At 48.8% G+C, this 12,601-nt stretch overlaps 1 protein-coding gene across 1 annotated transcript in view; it reads left to right on the top strand.

The window, feature by feature from the left end:
- dock8 (dedicator of cytokinesis 8) overlaps nucleotides 1-12,601 on the top strand; it is a 79,006-nt gene that overhangs the window by 44,611 nt on the left and 21,794 nt on the right. Inside the window, 18 exon segments of the mRNA XM_070446835.1 lie at nucleotides 133-295; nucleotides 2,878-2,995; nucleotides 3,157-3,227; nucleotides 3,338-3,476; nucleotides 4,047-4,148; nucleotides 4,302-4,397; nucleotides 4,486-4,720; nucleotides 4,929-5,093; nucleotides 7,938-8,113; nucleotides 8,356-8,451; nucleotides 9,141-9,236; nucleotides 9,357-9,506; nucleotides 9,685-9,798; nucleotides 10,024-10,182; nucleotides 10,904-11,000; nucleotides 11,003-11,058; nucleotides 11,061-11,220; nucleotides 11,519-11,670. Coding sequence (XP_070302936.1) covers nucleotides 133-295; nucleotides 2,878-2,995; nucleotides 3,157-3,227; nucleotides 3,338-3,476; nucleotides 4,047-4,148; nucleotides 4,302-4,397; nucleotides 4,486-4,720; nucleotides 4,929-5,093; nucleotides 7,938-8,113; nucleotides 8,356-8,451; nucleotides 9,141-9,236; nucleotides 9,357-9,506; nucleotides 9,685-9,798; nucleotides 10,024-10,182; nucleotides 10,904-11,000; nucleotides 11,003-11,058; nucleotides 11,061-11,220; nucleotides 11,519-11,670 — 2,345 coding nt within the window.

Genomic DNA, 12,601 nt, shown 5'->3' with positions numbered 1-12,601 from the left:
TTATGCCTGGGTTTATGTGTCTAAGTGGGACTGCAACTTTCCTTTACGTGTGGCCTACTTTGAAATATCTCTCTGAAGAATTCACGTAGTTTGAGACTGTGTTTGACTTGTTTCTGACATGGTCCGTGTTAGGTATGATTAAACTGGATGTGACCCCGGTCCATGACAACCCGATGGCATGTCTCTCTGCTGAGCTGATCCCAGTCAAGCCAGTGGCTGAGAAGAACCTGAGACCTATCAAAGAGGTGTTGGAGTTCCCTTCCAGCGAGGTCTATGTTCCACACAGCACTTACAGGTGAACACACACACACACACACACACACACACACACATCAGTCCATGCATACAAAACACACACAGGCAAGCGCACACAGGCAAACACACACACACACAGTTCATGACAGCATTTACAGGTTAGTTCACTCACTGCATCCTCTCTGCTCTGTAGGAGGAAATGCCTTTTTAGATGTGAGATGTGTCTTGAAACACATTTTCCAATATTGCATATTCTGCATGTTCTCCTCAAAGCTCATTTCATCACTTCATTGTTGGTGGATATAACCTTTAGCGAGTTAGACAGAATGTATTTACCAAAGAACAAACCCTATATATACAAAAGTACTGTATGTGTACACCCTTTCAAATTAGTAGATTCGGCTATTTCAGCCACACCCGTTGCTGACRGGTGTATAAGATCGAGCACACAGCCATGCAATCTCCATAGCCAAACATTGGCAGTAGAATGACCTTACTGAAGAGCTCAGTGACTTTCAACGTGGCACTGTCATAGAATGCCACTTTTCCAACAAGTCAGTTTGTCAAATTTCTGCCCTGATAGAGCTGCCTTGGTCAACTGTACGTGCTGTTATTGTGAAGTGGAAACGTCTAGAAGCAACAATGGCTCAGCCGTGAAGTGGTAGGCCACACAAGCTCACAGAACGGGACCGCCGAGTGCTGAAGCACGTAGCGCGTAAAAAGCATCTGTCCTCGGATGCAAYACTCAATACCGAGTTCCAAAGTGCCTCTGGAAGCAACATCAGCACAAGAACTGTTTATCGGGAGCTTCGTGAAATGGGTTTCCATAGCCGAGCAGCCACACACTAGCCTAAGATCACCATATGAAATGCCAAGCGTTGGCTGGAGTGGTGTAAACCTTGCCGCAATTGGACTCTGGAGCAGTGGAAACTTGTTCTCTGGAGTGATGAGTCACGCTTCACCATCTGGCAGTCTGACGGACGAATCTGGATTTGGCGGATGCCAGGAGAACGCTACCTGCCCAAATGGATAGTGCCAAATGTAAAGTTTGGTGGAGGAGGAATAATAGTCTGGGGCTGTTTTTCATGTTTCGGGCTAGGCCCCTTAGTTCCAGTAAAGGGAAATCTTAACGCAACAACATACTATGACATTTTAGACGATTCTGTGCTTCTGACTTTGTGGCAACAGTTTGGGAAGGCCCTTTCCTGTTTTAGCATGACAATGCCACCGTGCACAAAGTTAGGTCCATACAGAAATGGTTTGGCGAGATCGTTGTGGAAGAACTTGACTAGCCTGCACAGAGCCCTGACCTCAACCCCATCGAACACCTTTGGGATGAATTAGAACACTGACTGCGGGCCAGGCCTAATCGCCCGACCTCACAAATGCTCTTGTGGCTGAATGGAAGCAAGTCCCTGCAGCAATGTTCCAACATCTAGTGGAAAGCCTTCCCAGAAGAGTGGAGGCTTTTATAGCAGCAAAGGGTGGACCAACTCCATATCAATGCCCATGATTTTGGAATGAGATGTTTGACGAGCAGGTGTCCACATACTTTTGGTCATGTAGTATAGCTTCAAGCACTGTTGGTCCATTACTTACTACCCCTAACAGTGTATTCACTGTCTCCATTCTTACCACCATGTATACATTTCCCTTCATGTGAGATTTACACATGTTAGACAGCCAGTCTCCAGGTGTGATTGTACTGACCACAGCACAATGAGCACGTAGCTTCWGGCCTCATAGTTTCCACCAACGTTGTAAACACTTCTACCAAGAGTCTGACCTGAGTRMTRTCAACACTTCACTCCTTCCTCCTCTTTGYGCTWAAAATGGCACCCTATTCCCCATAGGGCAGTGGTCAAAAGTAGGGMATTAYATAGGGAATAGGGTGCCATTTGGGACACACCCTAAGCGTGTGTCTCCTGTCTCAGGACAGATGACYACATTTGTTATGTTGTTTTTGATGCCGTGTAATTGTGCAATATCATGCATTTTGTACTTMGCTCCACAGAGTGCCATCTAGTGGTCTAGTATTGATGTGCAGGCTCAGGCTGTCATAACTCTGAGGTGGGAGTGCTGCACATGCCCTATGGGTTTTTCCTGACCACCTGACCTGACCGAATGCACTAGCATTTAAGAGGGGTCTGTGCTATTCGAGATCTTTGGGACCTACCCTAAACCATAATCCTAACCTTAACCCCTACCCTAAACCTAACCATAACCATTTGAAATTTCAACTTCAATGAGGTAGGGACGTCCCAAGGATCCCGGCTAGCACAGACCATTTCACAGGCTACAAGTACGGCTTGGGCTGCGTCCCATTAATATATCATTTCTCCTGAAGTGTGCATTTACTCACTACTTCCCACAAATCTAAAATAATTGGATTAGAGGAGGCATGGGCTCGTGGGAGTTTCCATATTTCTTATACCAGTTATTTCCTTTCGAATCAGTGAAGGGAAGTGAAGAGGTGGGAGGAAGGAGAGATAATTGGCATATCCCCAGCGTTTTCCCTGGAACTATTATTCTCTCTTAAATGACCACACCATCCCTTCCACCATGAGGATGTACTGTGAACAATCTCGATCTCTCTCTCCCCCTCTCCGTCCCTCTCTCCAGGAACCTGTTCTATGTGTACCCCCAGCGGCTCAACTTTGTCAACAGGCTGACTTCAGCAAGGAACATCACCATTAAAATACAGTTTATGAGTGGAGAAGACCCGAGCTGTGTGCTGCCTGTGAGTTTGACACACACACACACACACACACACACACACACACACACACACACACACACACACACACACACACACACACACACACACACACACAATGTGTGTCGCTGGGACATTTCTTGGGGGGTTTTATCGATTTTACTCTGCTTTCTTTTTCCTCCTAGGTCATTTTCGGAAAATCAAATGGTCCAGAGTTTGTGCAAGAAGTATACACCCCGGTCACGTACCATAACAAGCAAGTGGATAGATGCTAATAATACAACTACTGCATGATATGCATATTACATTTTCTAATATAATAATCTTCATTTTTTCCCCTGTGTTCTCTGTGTGACTGGGACTCAGGTCTCCAGACTTCTATGAGGAGGTGAAGATAGCTCTGCCTGCCAGGCTGACTGAGAGACACCACCTTTTGTTTACCTTCTACCATATCAGCTGTCAACAGAAGCAGACAGCCACCAGTGAGACATTCATAGGATTCTCTGTAAGTCTGACCCCTCACACCTGGTCTCACCTGGGCCTATAGTCATAAAGTGCCTCAGAGTAGGAGTGCTGATCTAGGATCAGCTCCCCTCTGTCCATGTAATCGTGTTCATTGTGATCGAAAAGGCAAAACCGATCCTAGAGCAGCACTCCTACTCTGAGACGTAATGGCTGCGTTTACACAGGCAGCTCAATTCTGATCTTTTTGCCCAATTATGGGCAAAAGATCCGATCTGATTGGTCAAAAGACCAATTATTGGCAAAAGATCAGAATTAGGCTGCCTGTGTAAACACAGCCTTTATAAATACGGTCCCTGGTCTCATCTGATCTGGATCACACTGGTTTCACGTGGTCTTACATGAACATGCAGCTACTCTACTGAACATGGCGATGCACACAACAGTTCATTCATGTTCATGTATGGTCAATATACTTACAATATGTTTGGTAAGTGATACTCCTCAATGATATGTAGATAGTCTATCTCCTGTACGTGGGTGTCCATAGTGTCTGTCAATAGTCAATGTGTGCTGCTAGCTGATGGTCTGTCTATCCCTCTGTGTACTGTAGTGGCTGCCTATACTGAGTTGTGACAGATTACAGACTGGTCAGTACTGCCTTCCCATCGCYCTGGACAGACTGCCTGTCAACTACTCACTGCACTCACCTGAGGTAACCATTMATTTGTCCATTTCAATTCTCCAGACAACAGTTCAACAAAAAAAATATCAGTAAAATGTGAGGAGTGGCTCCCCCTTGTGGATAGAAGATACTTATTTCTCTCTCTGTCTCTGTCTCTGTCTCTTTCTCTCTTTCTCTCTGCAGAAAATTCCCCCTCAGGTCCCTCCAGTCAAGTGGATGGAGAGCCACAAAGGAGTGTTCAACCTGGAGATACAGGCTGTGTCCTCTGTACACACACAGGTGAGTCTATACACACACACGCACACACATGCACACACACACAACAACAACAAAAAAGTTTAATTTTTGAACCCCTTCCCCACCCCAGGATAACCACTTGGAGCGTTTCTTCACGTTGTGCCACGCCCTGGAGGGCGGAGCGACGTTCCCACTCCGGGTTCGGGAAGAGAAGATTCCGGAGAACAAGCTAGAGAACGAGCTGAAGCTGAGCATCGTCTCCCTGCCCTCCTCCAGACTGGAACCTCTGGTCCTCTACCTCCACCTGGTCTTAGATCAACTCTTCACCCTCATCATGCAGCCCATGGTCATCGCTGGACAGATAGGTACCTATATATAGGGGGACAAGGACGTCACCTGGGTTTTCAGACAGACAGTTACCCAGGGGGACGTCACTGTCCTGGGCTTTCAGACAKACGGCTTGAGCAAGACAGGCACTCCACTGGAAGGACAGACAGGAAGTGGGAGAGTTTACCTGATGTGTTTGACCTGTGTTGTGTTAACTGTGTGTGTGTGCATGTATTTATTTCCTAGCCAACCTAGCCCAGATAGCTTTTGAGTCGGTGGTGTCCATCGTCAACAGTCTCCACAACAGCCAGGAGCTGGCCAGGGACCAGCAGGGTAGGAACGGTCTCCTAGCAACATACCTGTACTGGGTGTTCCGCCTGGCCGACTCTCCCCGGGATCTCCTCAACACAGGTAGGTACCACCAGACCCGTTGTCATGGTGATGGGAGTAAGAGACTGGACGTCAATTTATATGAAATTTGCCTCATGAGCACGACTAGAATATGCTTCGCTGAACACAGTAACTGCAGATAAGATACATGAAACGGTAATAATTTAAATGAAGGGTAACTATGTAATTACGCCAATACATTGCTATAGTATTTTACCTAGTTCTTTTCAGATGATCTCATTTTGCTCTGTTGTAGCTTTGGCAACAATGTCTGTGTTTTCTATCCCAGTTTGCTCCTCTCCCTGTAGGCTTTACAGACGCTCCCCACCCCTTAGCTGCAACCCTTCTAATTTAGTGTACCCTGCGCGCACAACCCATGTGGAATTTCTGGTCTCCGGCAACGTTTGGAACTGCCGATCTGCGGTCAAGAACGCYGAGTTCATCTCAGCCTGTGCTGCCCTTCAGTCCCTAGACTTTTTGGCCCGGACGGAGACATGGATCACCCCAGAGAACACTGCACAGGGCCACTCATTTCTCCGGTGGAGATTTTGTCTTTTCTCCGTCACTCACCTGTCCATCTCCTCATTTGAATTCCATGCTGTCACTTGTCCACTCAAGCTTAACGTTGTTGTCTATCGCCCACCAGGTGCCCTTAGAGAGTTCCTCAATGAGTTTGACACCTTGATGAGCTCATTTCCTGACGATGGCTCACCGCTCTTTGTACTGGGCGACTTCAACCTCCTGATGTCTGCCTTCGATKAATTTATTTCCAACTCTTTCCTTCCCATCCTTGCCTCTTTCGACCTCACCCTTTTGCAGTCCCCTTTTGCAGTCCCCTGTCACTCTCAAGGCAGGCAATACGCTTGACCTCCTCTTCACTAGAGGCTGTTTGCCTACTAATCTCAAGGCAACCCTCCCTCCAGGTCTCTGATCACTACTTTGTTTCTTTTTCGGTCTCCCTCTCCTCCAACCCTAGCCACTCAGCTCCTACCCAGATGGTCATGCACCGTCGCAATCTTCTATCTCTATCTCTCTATCTCTCTCGCTCTCTCTGCGCTCTCGTCTTGAGTCGTTCTCTCCGTCTCTATCGTGTCTACGTGCTCGTAGTGCTCTACTGCTCTCTCTCGTGAGACGTACCGTGCTCCTCTGCTCTCTAGAAGGGCTAAGCAGAGAAGAGAGGAGGGCCGGTCTCGTCGGTCGTGGGTCGGGTACTCCGGGGTCTCTCTAAGACCTGGTGCGTCTCTCTCTCTGCTGCGAGGCCGGTCGTCGCTCTGTCGGGTCTCTCGTCTCTCTCTAACCGGGTCGATAGTCTGCGCGTCTCTCGCTCGTCTCTGGTAGGGGGGGAAGGCCTCTCCTCTCTCTCTCTCTCTCTCTACTCTTTTCCTCTTCTATCATATCTCCCTTCTGCTAAATCCTTCTCCCTCCTGCCTCTTCGACCCTACTAACCTCCCTTTACGCATGCTATGACTTTCTCCTTTCCCCTTTMTTCCCGGCCGGCTCGGCCCTCCCCTCCTCCTCTGTGGCTGAGTGACTCATTACGAGGCAATGGAGGAGAACTTCACTTCTGGAGGACCTATTATCCTTTCACTCCCTCCTCTCTACCTTCTCTTCCTCTGTATCTGCTGCTAAAAGCACTTTCTATTGCACTAGATTGCAAGCGTCTGCCTCTAACCCTAGGAAACTCTTTTCCACCTTCTCCTCCCTCCTTAATCCTCCACCCCCCCTCCTCCCTCTCTGCAGATGACTTTGTCAGCCACTTTAAAAAGAAGATTGTCGACATCCGCTCCTCATTCACTCAGCTTATTAAATCCACTGGTCCCACTACCCTACGCTTTGACCCCTTTCTCCCCTCTCTCTCCAGATGAAATCCTGCGACTAGTGAGGTTCAGCCACCTGACAACCTGCCCGTTCGACCCCATCCCCTCCTCCCTTCTCTAGACCATCTCTGGAGACCTTCTCACGTCCCTCATCCCAGACCACTGACTTAAAAATGTCCAGAATCGCTCCCCTCCTCAGGAAACCAACACTCGAACCCTCTGATGTCAACAACTACAGACCCTTCTTTTCTTTCCAAAACACTTAGGCGTGCTGTCTCTGACCGACTCTCACACTATCTCTCTCAGAACCATCTTTTTCACCCTAACCAGTCAGGCATCAAAACGTGTCACTCAACCGAGACGGCTCTTCTTTGTGTCCCGGAGGCTCTCCGCACTGCCAAAACTTCATCACAGTTGACAACTCCATGGTGTCCCCCTCCCAGAATGCAAAGAACCTTGGCGTGACCCTGTCGTTCTCTACAAACATCAAAGCAGTGACTTGCTACTGCAGGTTCATGCTCTACAACATCTGTAGAGTACGACCCTACCTCACACAGGAAGCGGCGCCGGTCCTAATCCAGGCATTTATCATCTCCCGCCTGGACTACTGCAACTCGCTGTTGGTTGAGCTCCTCGCTGGTGCCATCAAACCACTGCATCTAATCCAGAACGCTGCACCCCGCCTGGTGTTCAACCTTCCCAAGTTCTCCCATGTCACCCCCACCCCCCGATAAACCTCCCACTCCATTCCCCACCTCCAAACCTCCCCAGCCCTGTGTAGATGTTTAGTGTGTAGGTTCAGTGTGTAGGTTCAGTGTGTAGGTTCAGTGTGTAGGTTCAGTGTGTAGGTTCAGTGTGTAGGTTCAGTGTGTAGGTTCAGTGTGTAGGTTCAGTGTGTAGGTTCAGTGTGTAGGTTCAGTGTGGAGGTTCAGTGTGCAGGTTCAGTGTGCCGGTTTAGTGTGCAGGTTCAATGTGCAGGTTTAGTGTGTAAAGCAAAGTCTGACCAGGTAGATCATGCCAGTGACATGGCTCTCCCCTGTGTGTCCAGGGCCAGATGGGCTGTTACCTCCCACTGAGGGGCGCTACAGTACTATGGGGCGGGCCTCAGCCACCACAGTAGGAGCCATGCTACTGCAGTCTCGGCTCCGCAGCAGCAGCAACCCTGATATACCTGCTCCACACAGTGCAGAGGACACAGAGGTCAAAAACATCCTGTCAGCTAAGGTACTGATACACATGCAGAGCCGTGGTTGAGTGGGTAACACACCCGGCAAATCCATGCCTGTGTCCCAAATGGCAACTTGTGGGCCCTGGTCAAAAGTAGTGCACTATATAGGGAATAGGGTGCCATTTGGGACGCAGGCATGTCTGTTTGTCTCTGTGTTTCTAAAGCACCAATAACTTAGATGGTCCAGTGTGGTTCAGGTTCTTCATGACCACCCCGTTGTTGCGGTCTTCTCCGGCAGGGCTACAACAACCCAGGCTGTCGCATGTCCACCTATGTGGATTCGAGCAGCCACCCTCAGAGGTCTACAGGCGGGACCCGGCCCTCCAACAGAAAGGTACCACATACCAGAAAGACCCACCGTAATAAATCGTTATTCACACCTGTGATACCAACAGTCACCAGTGGAGGGCGGTGTTATACTGAGAAGGCCAGAGCATATACTAACACGTAAACTACTGTGTCTTTCATACTGGCTCAACACTGACAATAACATCCCCATTTGCATTCTGAGTAGAATGCGATTTATACATCTCGGTGGGATGTTACGTAGTAGCCAGTAAAATCTTCCATATAGTGTGATGTGTATATCGGTGGTTGCGGAGTCAACTACACTGGCATGTGATATAGAAGCTGAACATGACGTTGACCTGAGGTTCTACAAAGTCTGACTGACTTAACAGACATCAAATTGTGTGTGCGTGTGTTTCAAAATTAAATCACTTTGAGACGCTGTTCTTGTGTTGTTAGCCATGTGCAAGTAAGACCAGACCCTTCCCTTGAAACGGTGTATCTGATTTCCCTGGCTGGGGTCACTGTGGATTGGCTAGCTCTGGTTTGTGTAGCCACCAGCTACAATGTGCCTGGCTCRGTCTCTGTCTCGCTAGCTAACATATAGGTTGTATTTAGCTTACAAGAAGTAACATGTGGTTCTTATAAAGAGTACGCTGTGTTCTACATATAGGTCACCAGACACTACTGTATTAGCGGTGGTAGTAACGTCAAGGCTCTGTGTTTCTCTGACAGCAATTCCATGAAGAGTTGGCTCTACAGATGGTGGTCAGCACGGGAGTCTGCAGAGAGAACGCGTACAAATACGCCTGGTTCTTCTTTGAACTGCTGGTAAGTGTGTACAATATAGCCGTAGCACGTTTTGCTTAATGGAGTTGTTCATGGACTACAAAAAAAATGAGTGTGTGTGTGTGTGTGTGTGTGTGTGTGTGTGTGTGTGTGTGTGTCCAGGTGAAGAGCATGGCCCAGCATGTGTCTCAGCTGGAGAAGCAGGACGTCCCTCGCAGGAGCCGCTTCTCAGACCGCTTCAAAGACGACATCACCACCATCGTCTCTGTGGTCACCGCCGAGATAGGGACCATCCTGGTCAAACAGCAGAAGGTTAATAACAGTGTATCATTTATACACGCTTGCACTTTTTGTAGACTCAATTCATCAAATCATCACTTCCAATATTAATTTTAATAAAAATGAAAATATAATGTTTGATCTTGTGTCTCTAAGGAGACCGTTGGCTGGTATTAAGTGAAAATCAACTGTTTGTTTGTGTTGTTGTTAGGAGTTGGAGCAGGCAGAGAAGGTCAACATCAGCCTTGCTTTCTTCCTGTATGACCTGCTGTCTCTCATGGACCGAGGCTTCGTCTTCATCCTGGTCAAAAACTACTGCAACCAGGTCACTACCACAATACACTTTCTAACCACAATATTCTACCGTCCTATTTTAAGTGACACTACAAAAGATGGTAGTTACCTATAGGAAGTTGCTTACAGCATAACTACAAAGGAGGTGACCAATTCTAGACTCTATTTCCATGTCGCTGACCATATCCCATGTCAATAACTTAACCTGACCTTGACCATGTGACCTGCCGTAACCTTTCTGATTGGTTATTTCCAGATGTCGGCAAAGAGCATTTCCATGCCAACCATGATCGGTATACGATTGGAGTTCCTGCGTATCCTGTGCAGTCATGAGCACTACCTCAACCTCAGCCTTTACTTCAGTAGTTCCCGCCTCCGCACCCGCCTCCCCATTTGCCCATCCATCTCCTCACAGGTCAGTTCTGCATGTCAGTCAAAAAATCCTATCGGCCAGTCCGCTGCACTCACCTGGCTTTTGGGATTTGAGGTTGTAGTGGTAGTATTATAAGTCGGATGGTGTTGAGGGAAGTATTGTTGCGTGAAGTGCTCTTTCTCCCTTGTCATTTCATTTCCCACCTCTTGCTCTCCTCTCATTCCCCCTCGTCTCTTCTCTACTCTCTTCCCCCAGCTCTCTCCTCTCTCTTCCGCCCGTCTCTCTCTCTTCTCCTCTCCCCGGTCTCTCTCTCTCTCTCTTCCCTCCCCGTCCCTCTCTCATCCCTCTTCCCCCGTCTCTCTCTTCTCTCCTTTCCCCCGTCTCTCTCTTCTTCTCTCTTCCCTCTCAGTCTCTCTCTCTCCTCTTCCCCCATCTCTCTCTCTCTCCCTCGTCTCCTCTTCCCCCATCTCTCTCTCTCGCTCTTCCCCGTCTCTCTCTCTCGCTCTTCCCCCGTCTCTCCTCTCTCCCTCAGTCTCGCTCTTCCCCCATCTCTCTCTCTCTCGCCTTCCCCTGTCTCTCTCTCTCGCTCTTCCCCCGTCTCTCTCTCTCTCCCTCGTCTCTCCTCTCCCCCTTCTCTCTCTCTCTCTCTCCCTCGTCTCTCTCTTCCCCCATCTCTCTCTCTCTCTCTCGGTCTTCTCTCTTCCCCCATCTCTCTCTCTCTCTCCCTCGTCTCTCTCTTTCCCCCATCTCTCGTCTTCTGCAGAGCCTCCAGTCATGTAGTTTCCAGGAGCAGAGGATCCTGGGCCTGTTTGATCTGTCCCAGGAGTTTAAACAGCAGCACTACCTTACTGGTCTACTGCTCACGAGCTCAGCGCTGCACTGGACATGGAGTCAGAGGGGTCAGTAGACACACACAGGGTAAGGTCCAGAGGAAGGCCATCAACGCCACCTACAGTCTGCTGTGTGCCCATGACCTGGACCAGCGCTGTGCCCAGCCTGAGGTCAGGGCCAAGGTGGCCACTCTCTACCTCCCCCTGGTGGGCATCATCATTGACTCCATCAACTACCTGGACTTTACAGGTACTGGCCTTGGCCGCATTCCATATCCACCCCTAGACCCTACCCATTGGCACTTATTGTACACTGGCTAAGGAGTTGGTTGATTGGTTTGGAACTGGGTTTATGTGAACTGTGTTTGGTGCAGAGCCGTGGCTGGTAACAATCGCCGCTCTCAACAAATATGCCACTCCCCACCGGAGACGACCCTTTCAACTTTCTCCCCTCTCTACCTCTGTGTAACCCTTTAGTAACTTCTAATGTCTAAATAAAGCTTGAAACTACTTTTTTAAAACTATTTGACCCTTGTGTGCCTCTGTAGTGTCCGAGGCTCGCGGAGGGAAGAACAAGACAGGTGGCTCAGACGAGGACCCCGACAACGTCACGCCCATCAATCAGTCTATTGCCATGGCGATCGCCGGCAACCCCTTCAACACCATGGCGAGGAATGCCCTGCCTTCCATGGCGTCTGTGGTAAGACTGTAGGAATGTTGCTATGGATTCGTATCAGTGGGACTTTCTCCTTTCACCTCCGAGCACATACTGTATGTTTTGAGTTCCTCAACCAGACCTGGAGAAGGCTTGTTTTTCAAACTGCGTCAAAGTGATGTATTAACATTTCAATTAGAGTAGTCAATTCCTTGCCCACAAACCTGATATATAATTGCTCTGTGTTTTTGTGACTAGCAGTCTCCGTCTGTGTGTTGGCGTATGAATGCGCAGAGGGGGCTGCATTGTAACAGGTGTGCTGCTGTGAGGGAGACTGATGAGCTGTCAAATGCATACCTGCACGCCATCCATTCTGAGACGCCAGCTCTCTCTTTCTCGTTCACGCACGCCGACACGCACGCACACACACGGGAGATGCTTTATGGGTAGGCATTATAATCATAAGTGACCTGGGCTGTCCTGAGCAACACAAGACATCCATCAAACGTAGCCACGGCAACACTGGAGCCACTGAACACCTTCACTCTTGTCCCTCCTCTCTTAACTTGCCTGTGCTAGATGAATGTATGCCCTATATACGCGATACACACCGCTATCGATGACTGGTCTACATGGAGTCTTCATCAAACTCAACCCCTTGGCGAGATGGAGCACCTGTTTACTCCAAAAGGAGAATCCATAAGCCACACTACATCTCCGATCACATCGCAGTGAATCTGTCCACTTTAAAGTGTACATCTCTAAACCCCTTCCTCTACCAGTCTGCTAAAGGCCTTTGCAGAGTGTACCTCGGATTCAGTCTTTTACGATTACCACTTCACACCGCGCGATGTTACCAAATGTGAAATCTTGATATCAACCTGGCCAGATTTGTACGATTTTGYCTCAGTTCTGTCGTCACATTCTGYGATTGGCTTGCTAGGCGACGTCAGGCCGACATAGGCTACGTCAACTG

This window comes from Salvelinus sp. IW2-2015, linkage group LG15 (genome assembly GCF_002910315.2).
Source record: "Salvelinus sp. IW2-2015 linkage group LG15, ASM291031v2, whole genome shotgun sequence".
NCBI classification, from domain to species: Eukaryota; Metazoa; Chordata; class Actinopteri; order Salmoniformes; family Salmonidae; genus Salvelinus; species Salvelinus sp. IW2-2015.
The sequence above is the reverse complement of the archived record's forward strand: the minus strand, read 5'-3'. Positions and strand labels throughout refer to the sequence as shown.